The sequence below is a fragment of the Heptranchias perlo genome, chromosome 13, assembly GCF_035084215.1.
Source record: "Heptranchias perlo isolate sHepPer1 chromosome 13, sHepPer1.hap1, whole genome shotgun sequence".
NCBI lineage: Eukaryota > Metazoa > Chordata > Chondrichthyes > Hexanchiformes > Hexanchidae > Heptranchias > Heptranchias perlo.
Genome location: NC_090337.1, coordinates 64,486,327 through 64,503,639, shown reverse-complemented (window position 1 = coordinate 64,503,639; position 17,313 = coordinate 64,486,327). Strand labels below are relative to the sequence as shown.

The 17,313-nt window shown below is 47.6% G+C and overlaps 1 protein-coding gene across 1 annotated transcript in view; it reads left to right on the top strand.

Annotated features, from left to right (window-relative positions):
• ubxn7 (UBX domain protein 7) overlaps positions 1–17,313 on the top strand; it is a 106,618-nt gene that overhangs the window by 36,309 nt on the left and 52,996 nt on the right. Inside the window, exon 4 of the mRNA XM_067995598.1 lies at positions 5,824–5,936. Coding sequence (XP_067851699.1) covers positions 5,824–5,936 — 113 coding nt within the window. The remainder of the gene's footprint in view (positions 1–5,823; positions 5,937–17,313) is intronic.

The following is a 17,313-nucleotide window of genomic DNA, read 5'->3' as shown; positions in this document are numbered from 1 at the left end:
TTGTAAAGCGGTAAAACTCTGTAGAAATGGGTGCTTTGGATGATGCTTTACACGGGAAGAACATTGAAAGCAGCAAAGCAGGGGTGCCCAAGCTTTTTATCTTCATGGGTCACATAGTACATACCAAGGAGCCTTGGGTGGGGGGGCATATATATATAGTTTGAATCCATGTTCCCGTTAATTTTCATGTGTATTAAATTGCTGTAATGGAACTTGGTTTTCTGATTTGAGATTTATCCACCAATGAAACAACTGCACTAACAGCAGCCCATTCCGAACCTCCTAGCTTCCAAATAAAACAGGACAAACCAATAATAAAAAATATAATCACAAATCACAGTTGTCTGGACTTCAAGGGCCAGATTACCATGGCTGGGGGTTGTAGATTCCACTCCCTGCATTGGAGCCTCGAGCATTACAGCCTTCAACAGAGTCCAGATGTCCTGTGTGCCCGTCTCCTCTCCCCCGCCCCCCGTGATTTAACAATGTGTTGATGAAAGGAGGTGGCTTTCAATGTTAGGAAACGGCAAGAGAGGGGCTTGGAGAACTATGGCAAATAGCATCTGTCAGCGTAAAGGACTGTTACACTTCACTGAGTGCCATAAAGGTTCCTGTGTTTTCAGCCATTTGGGAGCTGGGTGGAAACTTGGTAGACATTGCTTTCACTGGCTTTCATTTTGGCCCTGGCAACCTGGGTCTTCGCTGAGTGATTGACAGGTGCCCATCTGCACTTCAACAGTTGTACATTTACCTTTGTCTGAATTGGCTCATCTGGGCATGCTCATATGAAACAAGGGAGCTCGATGATAGCAAGCCTTTACTGTTGATCCTTGTGAACCTGCAGACGTTGGAGTTTCTCAAGACTTTTTTTTCATAGAATCCAGACCCTGGTGGTACTACTAGAGGGATGGTTCCGGGTTATTCAGCAAGGTCATGGTAGAGCTTTATGACTGAGCTGTGGTATCTGTGGTCTCACCCAAACTTGCTGCTCTCAAATCCAGTGCTGTTGATTAGGCTTAATGCCACAGAGATCTCCCAAACATCTTTCTTTATGCTGGGCAACGGTGGTATATTCTGTTTTGAGCAGAAACTTAGGCCTCACCCGAACAGGGTGTGGGGGGAGCGTTGAACCCTTAAATGGGGAATGTGTCCTCAACTTTTAGATTATGCCAATTCGATTCACTCCACGTGATATCAAGAAACGGCTGAGTGCACTGGATACAGCAAAGGCTATGGGCCCCGACAACATCCCAGCTGTAGTGCTGAAGACTTGTGCTCCAGAACTAGCTGCGCCTCTAGCCAAGCTGTTCCAGTACAGCTACAACACTGGCATCTACCCGACAATGTGGAAAATTGCCCAGGTATGTCCTGTCCACAAAAAGCAGGACAAATCCAATCCGGCCAATTACAGCCCCATCAGTCCACTCTCAATCATCAGCAAAGTGATGGAAGGTGTCGTCGACAGTGCTATCAAGCGGCACTTACTCACCAATAACCTGCTCACCGATGCTCAGTTTGGGTTCCGCCAGGACCACTCGGCTCCAGACCTCATTACAGCCTTGGTCCAAACATGGACAAACGAGCTGAATTCCAGAGGTGAGGTGAGAGTGACTGCCCTTGACATCAAGGCAGCATTTGACTGAGTGTGGCACCAAGGAGCCCTAGTAAAATTGAAGTCAATGGGAATCAGGGGGAAAACTCTCCAGTGGCTGGAGTCGTACCTAGCACAAAGGAAGATGGTAGTGGTTGTTGGAGGCCAATCATCTCAGCCCCAGGACATTGCTACAGGAGTTCCTCAGGGCAGTGTCCTAGGCCCAACCATCTTCAGCTGCTTCATCAATGACCTTCCCTCCATCATAAGGTCAGAAATGGGGATGTTCGCTGATGACTGCACAGTGTTCAGTTCCATTCACAACCCCTCAAATAATGAAGCAGTCCGAGCCCGCATGCTGCAAGACCTGGACAACATCCAGGCTTGGGCTCATAAGTGGCAAGTAACATTCGCGCCAGATAAGTGCCAGACAATGACCATCTCCAACAAGAGAGAGTCTAACCACCTCCCCTTGACATTCCACGGCATTACCATCACCGAATCCCCCACCATCAACATCCTGGGGGTCACCATTGACCAGAAACTTAACTGGACCAGCCATATAAATACTGTGGCTACGAGAGCAGGTCAGAGGCTGGGTATTCTGTGGCGAGTGACTCACCTCCTGACTCCCCAAAGCCTTTCCATCATCTACAAGGCACAAGTCAGGAGTGTGATGGAATACTCTCCACTTGCTTGGATGAGTGCAGCTCCAACAACACTCTCAAGAAGCTCGACACCATCCAAGACAAAGCAGCCTGCTTGATTGGCACCCCATCCACCACCCTAAACATTCACTCCCTTCACCACCGGCGCACTGTGGCTGCAGTGTGTACCATCCACAGGATGCACTGCAGCAACTCGCCAAGGCTTCTTCAACAGCACCTCCCAAACCCGCGACTTCTACCACCTAGAAGGACAAGAGCAGCAGGCACATGGGAACAACACCACCTGCACGTTCCCCTCCAAGTCACACACCATCCCAACTTGGAAATATATCGCCGTTCCTTCATTGTCGCTGGGTCAGAATCCTGGAACTCCCTTCCTAACAGCACTGTGGGAGAACCGTCACCACACGGACTGCAGCGGTTCAAGAAGGCGGCTCACCACCACCTTCTCGAGGGTAATTATGGATGGGCAATAAAAGCCGGCCTCACCAGCGACGCCCACATCCCGTGAACGAATAAAAAAAAAGAAACTGTGTTAAACACATTTGAGGAGAAAACATCATTACTTCACTGATTTATTTTCTCCACTTAGAATAATAGAATCATAGAAGGTTACAGCACGGAAGGAGGCCATTCGGCCGATCGTGTCCGCACCGGCTCTATGCAAGAGCAATCCAGCTAGTCCCACTGCCCCGCCCAATCCCCATAGCCCTGCATTTTTTTTCATTTCAAGTACTTAGCCAGTTCCCTTTTGAAGGCCATGATTGAATCTCCCTCCACCACTCCCTTGGGCAGTGTATTCCAGATCCTAACCACTCGCTGTGTAAAAAAGTTTTTCCTCGTATCACCTTTTGGTTCTTTTGCCAATCACCGTAAATCTATGCCCTCTGGTTCTTGACCCTTCCGCCAATGGGAACAGTTTCTCTCTATTCACTCTGTCTGGACCCTTCATGATTTTGAACACCTCAATCAAATCTCCTCTCAACCTTCTCTGTTCTAAGGAGAACGATCCCAGCCTCTCCAGTCCATCCAAGTAATTTAAGTCCCTCATCCCTGGAATCATTCTAGTAAATCTCCTCTGCACCCTCTCTAAGGCCTTCGTATCCTTCCTAAAGTGCGGTGCCCAGAACTGGACACACTATTCCAGTTGTGGCCGAACCAGTGTTTTATAAAGGTTCACCATGACTTCCTTGCTTTTGTACTCCATGCCTCTATTTATAAAGCTCAGGACCCCGTATGCTTTTTTTACCGCTTTCTCAACCTGCCCTGCCACCTTCAACGATTTGTGCACATACTCCCTTTTAGAGTTGTGCCCTCTAGTTTATATTGCCTCTCCTCATTTTTCCTACCAAAATGCATCACCTCGCATTTTTCTGCATTAAACTTCATCTGCCACATGTCTGCCCATGCCACCAGGGTGTCTATATCCTCAAGAAGTCTATCGCTATCCTCCTCACTGTTCACTACCCTTCCAAGTTTTGTGTCCTTGACTCCTTTGACTGCTTGATTCCGATATCAAACACTGGATCGAGGTGTCTGGGTGGATAACTAATTTCAGAATCCTAGCTCTAACAAAGCTGGCGAGTGTGACCTCACTATTGATGCTTCTCCTAATTGATCACTGTACCATTACATTCGGTATATCAACAGGCTGGACTAAAGTATAACTGGTGAATTACTACTGGATGCACAAAATGATCTTTGCGTGGTTAACAGTACGCTGCTACCAAGAACGGAAAGGAATGAGGTGGGATGTATAGTGCAAATGTGGTCTGGAGATTGGGCATTGGCGCAAGAGCTTTGAATGGAAGCAGTCCCAAGGTTTTTGGAAAGTGGGGCATTTCTAGTTCGATATCTCCAACTTGAGTGAGAATTGCTAGCTAAGACTGTTCCCAGAGTTGAGGTACAAGTGCCCTGGTACACATTGGGTTCTCTTCCATTGGTGTGGCAAGCTCCTCTGTTTTCCCTTGAGTGCCAAGGTGATCCAGAGGTTGAGGGAGAGACTAGGTGGTGGTTTTGGCTTTAAAACATGATTAATTCTTCTTCTTTACAACACAGGACAGATTTACCTTCTGAGAGCGATGAAATCAGACAACTAGCTGACCTAAAGATTGTTAGTCGGGTTGTTGAAGTGGACGTACCCTAAGGTGGCTGTCACCACTATTGCTCTGAATCTGAAGTAGTTAAATAGCATCAGGGTGCATTGTACCAAGCTAGAGTGCTGAAAAACCATGTCTCTGCCCTAACTTGGAAATAGCACAAAAATTATTATTCAGATGGGGAAGGTAGCTATTATGAGGATAAGCGTTTAAATATTTAACTTCTATAAGTTTTTTTTAAAATACTTGCAGATAAAGCCCTATGATAGAAGTCAAGGTGTAACTCTGAGCTAGCTGCGAATTGTGATGTATGTGATTTACATTTGCTCTCAATGAGCTGTTGACTTAATGTTTTCCCTGCAGAGCTTTTCCAAGTAAATAAAGAACCTCTAATCTAAATGTCTATAGGGACGGCCTTGCAGACACTTTCCCTTCATTTCCTGCTTCTGTTAAATGTCATTTCTGATTCTCCTCACTTTTTCCTCCTTTCGTCCTTCCCCTTCCCCCTACTTCATACTTCTGTCTAAGAAATCTAGTTAAACTCAGGCTGAGAATTTGTGTGTTAAATTATTATTTTATGAAATTGTCTCGTATTTGGAACATGGCGAGAGAGAGCCATCTGTTGTGTGGTCTGACTGCAGGGAAAACTGAAATAATGGTTCCAGGGTTACTCAGAGAGGGAGGCTGTTCCCATCTAGGAACATAGGAACAGGACTGTTCTGCCATTCAGTGAGATCATGGCTGATCTGTGACCTAATTCCATATACCCGCCTTAGTCCCATATCCCATGATACCTTAGGTTAACAAAAATCTGTCAGTCTCAGATTTAAAGTTAACAATTGAGCTAGCATCAACTACCGTTTGTGGAAGAGAGTTCCTAACTGCTATCACCCTTTGCCTGTAGAAGTGTTTCCTAACTTCACTCCTGAAAGTCCTGGCTCTAACTTTTAGGCTCTGTCCCCTAGTCTAAAAATGAAAGAATGACTTGTCTACAGAAAGTGGTGAATTGGTGTAACAGGATCAGGAGAGGTATAGTTGATGCACAATACCAACACATATAGGACCATTCTAACCCCAGAATACTTCGCTACTTGGAACAATCTGATTTTAAAGTTCATTGGTCTTAGTGCTCTTATCTTGATTTTTTTTCAAAAAAAGATTCCTGATTATGATGGTGGCAAGAGGAAAGTGGGAGTAATTGTTTAACATTCCAAACGACAAAGCTTACTAATCAAAAAATGGAAAATTGTACATCATGGAAAAACAATGTAACAAAAAAAATTGGGGGGAATGTGTTATGAGATGTCAAACTGGAATATTATAAACTGCTTCTGCTTCACTCTCTTTATAGTGTCACCAAAATCCCTCTTTGTTACAGCCTTAAGACACTGAGATAACTGTTGTCGACATAAAAAGAACAGTCCATAAATGTGTGTACTAATGTTCTGTGGTGATGTGTTTACAGTCAGACAGGAGCAGGAGCTGCGGAATGGTGGTCCGGTGGACAAGAAGCTGACCACTCTGGCAGACCTCTTCAGACCACCCATAGACCTAATGCACAAAGGCAGCTTTGAAACGGTGAGGGTTCGAAATGGAGCTATAAACATGAATTGCAGGAATGAAGCAATGTTATTATGGAGATGCAGGAGCAATACTGCTTCCATTTGTAGAATGTTTTCTTTTCTCAATATAGTCATGAAACTAATCATTTGACTGCTGGACACGTAGTTGCTTAAATTCAGTGTTATCTTGTTTAACTTTTAAGTCTCTCGGGAGCCCTCCATTGTGCACTGCTTTCAGTGCTAAAGGATGAGCTGGTGACTTTCTCCCATTGCTTCCACGGAGATGTTCAATGGTGGGAAGGAGTGGCGTCAGCAATTTTTTAAACTATACTTCAAAAGGGAACTGGATAAATACTTGAAAGGAAAAAATTTGCAGAGCTACGGGGATAGGGTGTGGGAGTGGGAATAGCTGGATTACTCTTGCTGGCATGGCCTCCTTCTGTGCTGTAACTTTTCTATGATTCTATGAACCCTTGTTGCTTCTACCTGGGATGGGATACTATACACTTACATTCTGTTGCATGTTAGTGGGATGCCATATAGTAGACCATTTCATGTATAAGATCAATGCCTTTTTAAATGGAATATCTGGATGTTGGTTCTTCCTGCATGGGTTAAATGCATTAACTAAATTAAAAGTTCTTTGGAGAGAGAAAAAGAACCTTTTTGATAATGCCAACTTGCACTTAATTTTTTTTTTATTCGTTCACGGGATGTGGGCGTCGCTGGCGAGGCCAGCATTTATTGCCCTCGAGAAGGTGGTGGTGAGCCGCCTTCTTGAACCGCTGCAGTCCGTGTGGTGACGGTTCTCCCACAGTGCTGTTAGGAAGGGAGTTCCAGGATTTTGACCCTGCGACAATGAAGGAACGGCGATATATTTCCAAGTCGGGATGGTGTGTGACTTGGAGGGGAACGTGCAGGTGGTGTTGTTGCCATGTGCCTGCTGCTCTTGTCCTTCTAGGTGGTAGAGGTCACTGGTTTGGGAGGTGCTGTCGAAGAAGCCTTGGCGAGTTGCTGCAGTGCATCCTGTGGATGGTACACACTGCAGCCACAGTGCGCCGGTGGTGAAGGGAGTGAATGTTTAGTGTGGTGGATGGGGTGCCAATCAAGCGGGCTGCTTTATCTTGGATGGTGTCGAGCTTCTTGAGTGTTGTTGGAGCTGCACTCATCCAAGCAAGTGGAGAGTATTCCATCACACTCCTGACTTGTGCCTTGTAGATGGTGGAAAGGCTTTGAGGAGTCAGGAGGTGAGTCACTCGCCGCAGAATACCCAGCCTCTGACCTGCTCTCGTAGCCACAGTATTTATATGGCTGGTCCAGTTAAGTTTCTGGTCAATGGTGACCCCCAGGATGTTGATGGTGGGGGATTCGGTGATGGTAATGCCGTTGAATGTCAGGGGGAGGTGGTTAGACTCTCTCTTGTTGGAGATGGTCATTGCCTGGCACTTATCTGGCGCGAATGTTACTTGCCACTTATGAGCCCAAGCCTGGATGTTGTCCAGGCCTTGCTGCATGCGAGCTCGGACTGCTTCATTATTTGAGGGGTTGTGAATGGAACTGAACACTGTGCAGTCATCAGCGAACATCCCCATTTCTGACCTTATGATGGAGGGAAGGTCATTGATGAAGCAGCTGAAGATGGTTGGGCCTAGGACACTGCCCTGAGGAACTCCTGCAGCAATGTCCTGGGGCTGAGATGATTGGCCTCCAACAACCACTACCATCTTCCTTTGTGCTCGGTATGACTCCAGCCACTGGAGAGTTTTCCCCCTGATTCCCATTGACTTCAATTTTACTAAGGCTCCTTGGTGCCACACTCGGTCATGTTTTGACCATGTTTGGACCAACGCTGTAATGAGGTCTGGAGCCGAGTGGTCCTGGCGGAACCCAAACTGAGCATCGGTGAGCAGGCTATTGGTGAGTAAGTGTCGCTTGATAGCACTGTCGATGACACCTTCCATCACTTCGCTGATGATTGAGAGTAGACTGATGGGGCAGTAATTGGCCGGATTGGATTTGTCCTGCTTTTTGTGGACAGGACATACCTGGGCAATTTTCCACATTGTCGGGTAGATGCCAGTGTTGTAGCTGTACTGGAACAGCTTGGCTAGAGGCGCAGCTAGTTCTGGAGCACAAGTCTTCAGCACTACAGCTGGGATGTTGTCGGGGCCCATAGCCTTTGCTGTAACCAGTGCACTCAGCCGTTTCTTGATATCACGTGGAGTGAATCGAATTGGCCGAAGACTGGCTTCCGTGATGGTGGGGATATCGGGAGGAGGCTGAGATGGATCATCCACTCGGCACTTCTGGCTGAAGATGGTTGCAAACGCTTCAGCCTTGTCTTTTGCACTCACATGCTGGACTCCGCCATCATTGAGGATGGGGATGTTTGCAGAGCCTCCTCCTTATCGTTAGTTGTTTAATTGTCCACCACCATTCACAACTGGATGTGGCAGGACTGCAGAGCTTTGATCTGATCCGTTGGTTGTGGAATCGCTTATCTCTGTCTATAGCATGTTGCTTCCGCTGTTTAGCATGCATGTAGTCCTGAGTTGTAGCTTCACCAGGTTGGCACCTCATTTTTAGGTACGCCTGGTGCTGCTCCTGGCATGCTCTTCTACACTCCTCATTGAACCAGGGTTGATCCCCTGGCTTGTTGGTAATGGTAGAGTGAGGAATATGCCGGGCCATGAGGTTACAGATTGTGGTGGAATACAATTCTGCTGCTGATGATGGCCCACAGCGCCTCATGGATGCCCAGTTTTGAGCTGCTAGATCTGTTCTGAATCTATCCCATTTAGCACGGTGGTAGTGCCACACAACACGTTTGATGGTGTCCTCAGTGCGAAGACGGGACTTCATCTCCACGAGGACTGTGCGGTGGTCACTCCTACCAATACTGTCATGGACAGATGCATTTGCAACAGGTAAATTGGTGAGGACGAGGTCAAGTAAGTTTCGCTTGTGTCGGTTCGCTCACCACCTGCCGCAGGCCCAGTCTGGCAGCTATGTCCTTCAGGACTCAGCCAGCTCGGTCAGTAGTGCTGCTACCGAGCCGCTCTTGGTGATGGACATTGAAGTCCCCCACCCAGAGTACATTTTGTGCCCTTGCTACCTTCAGTGCTTCCTCCAAGTGGTGCTCAACATGGAGGAGGACTGATTCATCAGCTGAGGGAGGACGGTAGGTGGTAATCAGCAGGAGGTTTCCTTGCCCATGTTTGACCTGATGCCATGAGATTTCATGGGGTCCAGAGTCAATGTTGAGGACTCCCTGGGCCACTCCCTCCTGACTGTATATCACTGTACCGCCACCTCTGGTGGGTCTGTCCTGCCGGTGGGACAGGACATACCCAGGGATGGTGATGGAAGAGTCTGGGACGTTGGCTGAAAGATATGATTCTGTGAGTATGGCTATGTCAGGCTGTTGCTTGACTCGTCTGTGGGACAGCTCTCCCAATTTTGGCACAAGTCCCCAGATGTTAGTAAGGAGGACCTTGCAGGGTCGACTGGGCTTGGTGTTTTGCCGTTGTCGTGTCCGGTGCCGGGTGGTCCGTCCGGTTTTATTCTTATTATGACTTTTCGTAGCGAGATTTTACAACTGAGTGGCTTGCTCGGCCATTTCAGAGGGCAATTAAGAATCAACCACATTGCTGTGGGTCTGGAGTCACATTTTGGCCAGACCGGGTAAGGATGGCAGGTTTCCTTCCCTGAAGGACATTAGTGAACCAGATGGGTTTTTACGACAATCCGGTAGTTTCATGGCCATCATTACTGGTACTAGTATTTTAATTCCAGATTTTTTTTTATTTAATTAATTGAATTTAATTAATTAATTGAATTTTAATTCGCCAGCTGCCGTGGCGGGATTTGAACTTATGACTCTGGACTTCAGTCCAGGCCTCTGGATTACTAGTCCAGTAACACAACCACTATGCTACCGTACCCGTAATAGAGTACCTTCAATGTTGTAAAATGTTCTACAGCGCTTCACAGAGGCATGATAATAAAAAAAAATGTTGGTTTTGATAACAGTAGTTCACAATGTATAGGAATGTACAGAATCAGCTTGGTCCTGAAGTTTAAAAATACCATATGCTACTGTGTCTCATCTCGCTCGATTGCTTTGTCTGCCTATCTCTTCCAATGCCTCCTGAATTTGTCCACACTATCTGTCTTCCTAGCCAGTTTGTTGCATATAACTACTGCACTCTGCGTAAAGTAGTTTAAAACGCAAGCCGAATGCTTCTGAACTTGAGCCTGTACCCCTTTGTTGTAGAGTTTGTGATTATGGCAAAATAGGGTTCATTTTATCTACATCGCTTAGAATCTTGAATACCTCCATAAAATCTTCCCTAGCCGTCTATTCTCCAGTGTAAATATTCACAATTTCTAAAACTTCTGCTCAAAGCTGCCTTATCCAAGATAGCAATTTGGTCATCCTTCTCCAATGTCAGGGTGTCCTCCCTGTAGTACGGTGACTGGGATTGTACACAGTACTCCAGGTGGAGCCAGACCATTGCTTAGTACAAGCTCATAATCACTTCCTCTCCCTCCAGTTCTTAAGATCTTATATTTAGACTATAACTCAGAAGTTTTTAAAGTACATATACTTTATTGGTAAACATTATTTCTGCATGTAAGTAAAGATCCCCATACCCCACCCCATCAAATACTCCTAACTCAGGTATAGCTTAAATGCAGAATGAAGCTCCCTTTACACTTGCCACAATGGTATTTGGGGCTGTTTTTGTTAAAACAGAGAAGATGACCAGATGATTTGATAGAGGTGTTTTAAATTATGGAGGAATGGGATGGAGTAGATCGAAAAAGACTGTTTCCAGTGATTAAAGGGTCTAGATTGAGAGGACATAGATACAAGATTAAATGCCAAAGATTTAGGGCTGTGAGCAGAGGAAACTTTATTTTTACACCGAGGGTTGTGAGGATGTGGAATGCAATAGTGGATTTACAATTGTAAACAATTTTACAACACCAAGTCACAGTCCAACAATTTTATTTTAAAATTCACAAGCTTTCGGAGGCTTCCTCCTTCCTCAGGTGAATGTCAAGAAATCCTCGAACCTCTCGCATTTATAAATCACAGAACAATACCTGGTGATTACAGATAGTCTTTTCAACTGCCCATTGCCAAGGCAACCAAAGTGTTCAGACAGATAGGTGTTACCTACAGGGCCACCGAATATACAAACGGCCAGAACAAAAAAAAACAGAGAGAGAGAGAGGCAGAAACATAGAAACATCCAGAAGGAAAAGACAGCAATTGACCCGTTATATTAATAACAGTTAACTTTTGTTCGCTGGTGGGGTTACGTGTAGCGTGACATGAACCCAAGATCCCGGTTGAGGCCGTCCTCATGGGTGCGGAACTTGGCTATCAATTTCTGCTCGATGATTTTGCGTTGTCGTGTGTCTCGAAGACCGCCTTGGAGTACGCTTACCCGAAGGTCGGTGGCTGAATGTCCTTGACTGCTGAAGTGTTCCCCGACTGGGAGGGAACCCTCCTGTCTGGCGATTGTTGTGCGGTGTCCGTTCATCCGTTGTCGCAGCGTCTGCATGGTCTCGCCAATGTACCATGCTTTGGGGCATCCTTTCCTGCAACGTATGAGGTAGACAACGTTGGCCGAGTCACAGGAGTATGAACCATGCACCTGGTGGGTGGTGTCCTCTCGTGTGATGGTGGTATCCGTGTCGATGATTTGGCATGTCTTGCAGAGGTTACCGTGGCAGGGTTGTGTGGTGTCGTGGACGCTGTTCTCCTGAAAGCTGGGTAATTTGCTGCGAACGATGGTCTGTTTGAGGTTGGGTGGCTGTTTAAAGGCGAGTAGTGGAGGTGTGGGGATGGCCACAGCGAGGTGTTCGTCGTCATTGATGACATGTTGAAGGCTGCGGAGAACATGGCGTAGTTTCTCCGCTCCGGGGAAGTACTGGACGACGAAGGGTACTCTGTTGGTTGCGTCCCGTGTTAGTCTCCTGAGGAGGTCTATGCGATTTTTCGCTGTGGCCCGTCGGAACTGTCGATCGATGAGTCGAGCGTCATATCCTGTTCTTACGAGGGCGTCTTTCAGCGTCTGTAGGTGTCCATCGCGTTCCTCCTCGTCTGAGCAGACCCTGTGTATTCGCAGGGCCTGTCCATAGGGGATGGCCTCTTTGACGTGGTTAGGGTGGAAGCTGGAAAAGTGGAGCATCGTGAGGTTGTCCGTGGGCTTGCGGTAGAGTGAGGTGCTGAGGTGCCCGTCTTTGATGGAGATTCGTGTGTCCAAGAAAGAAACTGATTCTGAGGAGTAGTCCATGGTGAGCTTGATGGTGGGATGGAACTTGTTAATGTTATCGTGTAGTCTCTTTAGTGATTCTTTGCCGTGGGTCCATAGAAAGAAAATGTCGTCGATGTATCTGGTGTATAGCGTTGGTTGGAGGTCCTGTGCAGTGAAGAAGTCCTGCTCGAACTTGTGCATGAAAATGTTGGCATATTGGGGTGCGAATATGGTCCCCATGGCTGTTCTGTGTGTTTGGGTAAAGAACTGGTTATCGAAGGTGAAGACATTGTGATCCAGGATGAAGCGAATGAGTTGTAGGATGGCGGCGGGAGATTGGCTGTTGTTGGTGTTGAGTATTGATGCTGTCGCAGCGATGCCGTCATCGTGGGGGATACTGGTGTAGAGTGCCGAGACGTCCATCGTGGTGAGAAGTTTTCCTGGTTCAACTGGTCCGTGGGTACTGAGTTTTTGTAGGAAGTCTGTAGTGTCGCGACAGAAGCTGGGGGTTCCCTGTACGATGGGTTTCAGGATGCCCTCGATGTATCCAGAGAGGTTCTCACACAGGGTTCCGTTGCCTGATACGATAGGACGTCCAGGTGTGTTGGCTTTGTGTATCTTTGGGAGGCAGTAGAAGTCTCCCACGCGGGGAGAACGTGGGATGAGAGCGCGTAGGATGCTTTGAAGGTCTGGATCGAAGGGCTTGATCAGTTTGTTGAGCTGGTGGGTGTGTTCTTTGGTCAGATCTGCGGGTAACCGTCTGTAGTGTTCCTGGTTGTCCAGTTGTCGGTATGCTTCCTTGCAATAGTCCGTTCTGTTCTGTACGACGATGGCTCCTCCTTTGTCCGCTGGTTTGATGACGATGTTGCGGTTGGTCTTGAGAGCGCTGATGGCGTTGCGTTGTGCTCGGGTGACATTCTGGACTGTCTTCTGAGTGCGGCTGATGAATCTGGCATTGACGCATTTCCTGACAGCTTGAGCATACATGTCAAGCTGAGGGCAGCGACCCTCCGGAGGAGTCCAGTTTGACTCTTTCCTCTTCGGTTGCTGTACCGCGGATCCCTCTGTCTGCTGTTCCGGATCGTTGATTGTCTCATTGGGTTCGCTGCTGGAATTTTGGGGTTTGTGGAAGAATTCCTGGAGCCTCATTCTCCTGATGAATTCCTCTGTGTCCGCCGCGAGACCAATGGGGCAGAAATTGAGCCCTCGGCTGAGAACTTCGATTTCGTCTGGTTGAAGGGCGTGGTCGGACAAATTGGCGATAGACTTCCCTGTGGTTGCAACCGTGGTACCAGGGGAAGCTTGGTCGATGCTGGTGGTGATGCCGAGTTTCTCAAGCTTCCTGCTGTTGGTTTTCATGTAGGCAGCGTAGTTCCGTTGCCTCGTCTGTTTGGCGGTATCTCATAGCTGGTCTGCTGTGTCCTGAGTACAGGTTGAGAGTATGGACTCTATCTTGGTTTCGAGGTTGCGGCGTCTGCTGTAGAGTTGGTGTATGAGATGGTTGCGGAGTGTGCGAGAGGTACGACGGCAGAGTCTCTCAGCGTAATCCGAGTTGTATGTGGACTTAAGTGGGTTCGTGATCTGTAGTCCTTTCGGGATCTTGTCTGCTTTCTTGCAGCTCTGTAAAAACTTGATGTCTGTGTCTATATGCGCGATCTTCTTGGATATCCTTTCCACTGTGAGCCGGCAGTTTGTGGTGTCAATGGTAGCCATGATGTGGAGATGCCGGTGATGGACTGGGGTTGACAACTGTGAACAATTTTACAACACCAAGTTATAGTCCAACAATTTCACAAGCTTTCGGAGGCTTTCTCCTTCCTCGGGTGAATGTCAAGAAATCCTCGAACCTCTCGCATTTATAAATCTCAGAACAATACCTGGTGATTACAGATAGTCTTTTCAACTGCCCGTTGCCAAGGCAACCAAAGTGTTCAGACAGATAGGTGTTACCTACAGGGCCACCAGGAATGCAACCAACAGAGTACCCTTTGTCGTCCAGTACTTCCCCGGAGCGGAGAAACTACGCCATGTTCTCCGCAGCCTTCAACATGTCATCAATGACGACGAACACCTTGCTATGGCCATCCCCACACCTCCACTACTCGCCTTTAAACAGCCACCCAACCTCAAACAGACCATCGTTCGCAGCAAATTACCCAGCTTTCAGGAGAACAGCGTCCACGACACCACACAACCCTGCCACGGTAACCTCTGCAAGACATGCCAAATCATCGACACAGATACCACCATCACACGAGAGGACACCACCCACCAGGTGCATGGTTCATACTCCTGTGACTCGGCCAACGTTGTCTACCTCATACGTTGCAGGAAAGGATGCCCCAAAGCATGGTACATTGGCGAGACCATGCAGACGCTGCGACAACGGATGAACGGACACCGCGCAACAATCGCCAGACAGGAGGGTTCCCTCCCAGTCGGGGAACACTTCAGCAGTCAAGGACGTTCAGCCACCGACCTTCGGGTAAGCGTACTCCAAGGCGGCCTTCGAGACACTCGACAACGCAAAATCGTCGAGCAGAAATTGATAGCCAAGTTCCGCACCCATGAGGACGGCCTCAACCTTCCCTCCATCATAAGGTCAGAAATGGGGATGTTCGCTGATGATTGCACAGTGTTCAGTTCCATTCGCAACCCCTCAGATAATGAAGCAGTCCGAGCCCGCATGCAGCAAGACCTGGACAACATCCAGGCTTGGGCTCATAAGTGGCAAGTAACATTCGCGCCAGTTAAGTGCCAGGCAATGACCATCTCCAACAAGAGGGAGTCTAACCACCTCCCCTTGACATTCAACGGCATTACCATCGCCGAATCCCCCACCATCAACATCCTGGGTGTCACCATTGACCAGAAACTGAACTGGACCAGCCATATAAATACTGTGGCTACGAGAGCAGGTCAGAGGTTGGGTATTCTGCGGCGAGTGACTCACCTCCTGACTCCTCAAAGCCTTTCCACCATCTACAAGGCACAAGTCAGGAGTGTGATGGAATACTCTCCGCTTGCCTGGATGAGTGCAGCTCCAACAACACTCAAGAAGCTCGACACCATCCAAGATAAAGCAGCCCGCTTGATTGGCACCCCATCCACCACCCTAAACATTCACTCCCTTCACCACCGGCGCACTGTGGCTGCAGTGTGCACCATCCACAGGATGCACTGCAGCAACTCGCCAATGCTTCTTCGACAGCACCTCCCAAACCCGCGACCTCTACCACCTAGAAGGACAAGAGCAGCAGGCCAATGGGAACAACACCACCTGCACGTTCCCCTCCAAGTCACACACCATCCCGACTTGGAAATATATCGCCGTTCCTTCATCGTCGCTGGGTCAAAATCCTGGAACTTCCTTCCTAACAGCACTGTGGGAGAACCTTCACCACACGGACTGCAGCGGTTCAAGAAGGCGGCTCACCACCACCTTCTCGAGGGCAATTAGGGATGGGCAATAAATGCCGGCCTCACCAGCGACGCCCACATCCCGTGAACGAATAAAAAAAAACGGGATCTTGGGTTCATGTCACGCTACACGTAACCCCACCAGCGAACAAAAGTTAACTGTTTTTAATATAACGGGTCAATTGCTGTCTTTTCCTTCTGGATGTTTCTATGTTTCTGCCTCTTTTTTTTTGTTCTGGCCGTTTGTATATTCGGTGGCCCTGTAGGTAACACCTATCTGTCTGAACACTCTGATTGCCTTGGCAACGGGCAGTTGAAAAGACTATCTGTAATCACCAGGTATTGTTCTGTGATTTATAAATGCGAGAGGTTCGAGGATTTCTTGACATTCACCTGAGGAAGGAGGAAGCCTCCGAAAGCTTGTGAATTTTAAAATAAAACTGTTGGACTATAACTTGGTGTTGTAAAATTGTTTACAATTGTCAACCCCAGTCCATCACCGGCATCTCCACATCATAGTGGATTTAAGCAGAGACCATGTTGGCCTTTAAGAACAGGTTAGTTAAGTGGTTGAAAGAAAGGGCGATAAATGGATATGGGAACTGAGCGGGCACATGGGATTAGGGCTACTGCTTATGTGGAGCATAAACGCCAACACTGACTGGGCCAAATGTAAAAATTGTGAATGGTAATGGCTTTGTGGAGCACAAGCTGGTAGTCAACATCACTTTTTGCTAGCCAGATAAATACACATCATCATGCATCCACCCTTGGTCTCTGCACTGCCACCTGCTAGATATCATCATCTTGAGAGTGGGATTTGCAGGATGCTTGATTGCCGGGGCTATGTGTGGTGCTGACAGCTGGATATATCATTGCCTAATTAGCTAAAAAGCTATTGCTCACCATTCTGGTAAGTACCATCGAGCCTCCGTGCCAATCAGTTGAAAATCCCCACTCTGAAAATTTTCACTTTGCAGCTGTGCAGGATCATTACTGAAGCACTGGATTCGATTGTGTTGCTCGGAAATGACTGCAACTTTGGCAGATCTTTAAAGGTGCCTACGATGCCGTACCTCTGAGACCATCGGCTTCGTTGAGCAATAGCACTAAGCCTTGTTTGATAAGCATGAGCTGGAAGACCTTGCCCAAAAAAAAGAGCGCTTCAATAACTGGCCAGCTGGTGGGCTCTCTCAAGCAAGAAGCTAATTTACTGTGACTGCAGAAGAACAAGTGATGGGACAAGAAGGCAGATCAGATCCGAGCATTGCTAGAAACCCAGCGTTCTCATCACTAGTAAGACACTCATCCAGCAATGGTAACATGATCTTTTTGACAACATATTGAATAGACCATCAAACATCAGCAAGTTTATGCCTGCTAGACCTACCCAATAAGGCACAAATTGCCCCTGCAATATAAAGTCTAGCTCAACAGCTGCTAGCTGTAAGTTGATGCATCCCCCCATTCTGGTGGAGTGCAATCCTGACCACAACAAACATGGGTGAAATTTCTGGCACATATGCTAGCCAGATAAGGTGATGTGTGAATTCCTGAAGAAACTTGGGAAATACTGGGCAGTCTGGAATTCATTTCTGGAAGTCCACAGGCCCCCAGACACACACTACAAAGACTTGGTTGGACCCCTTTTCCTCCTCCCCATCATTCAGCCATTATGTTCCTATTCTCTGGAACACTCTC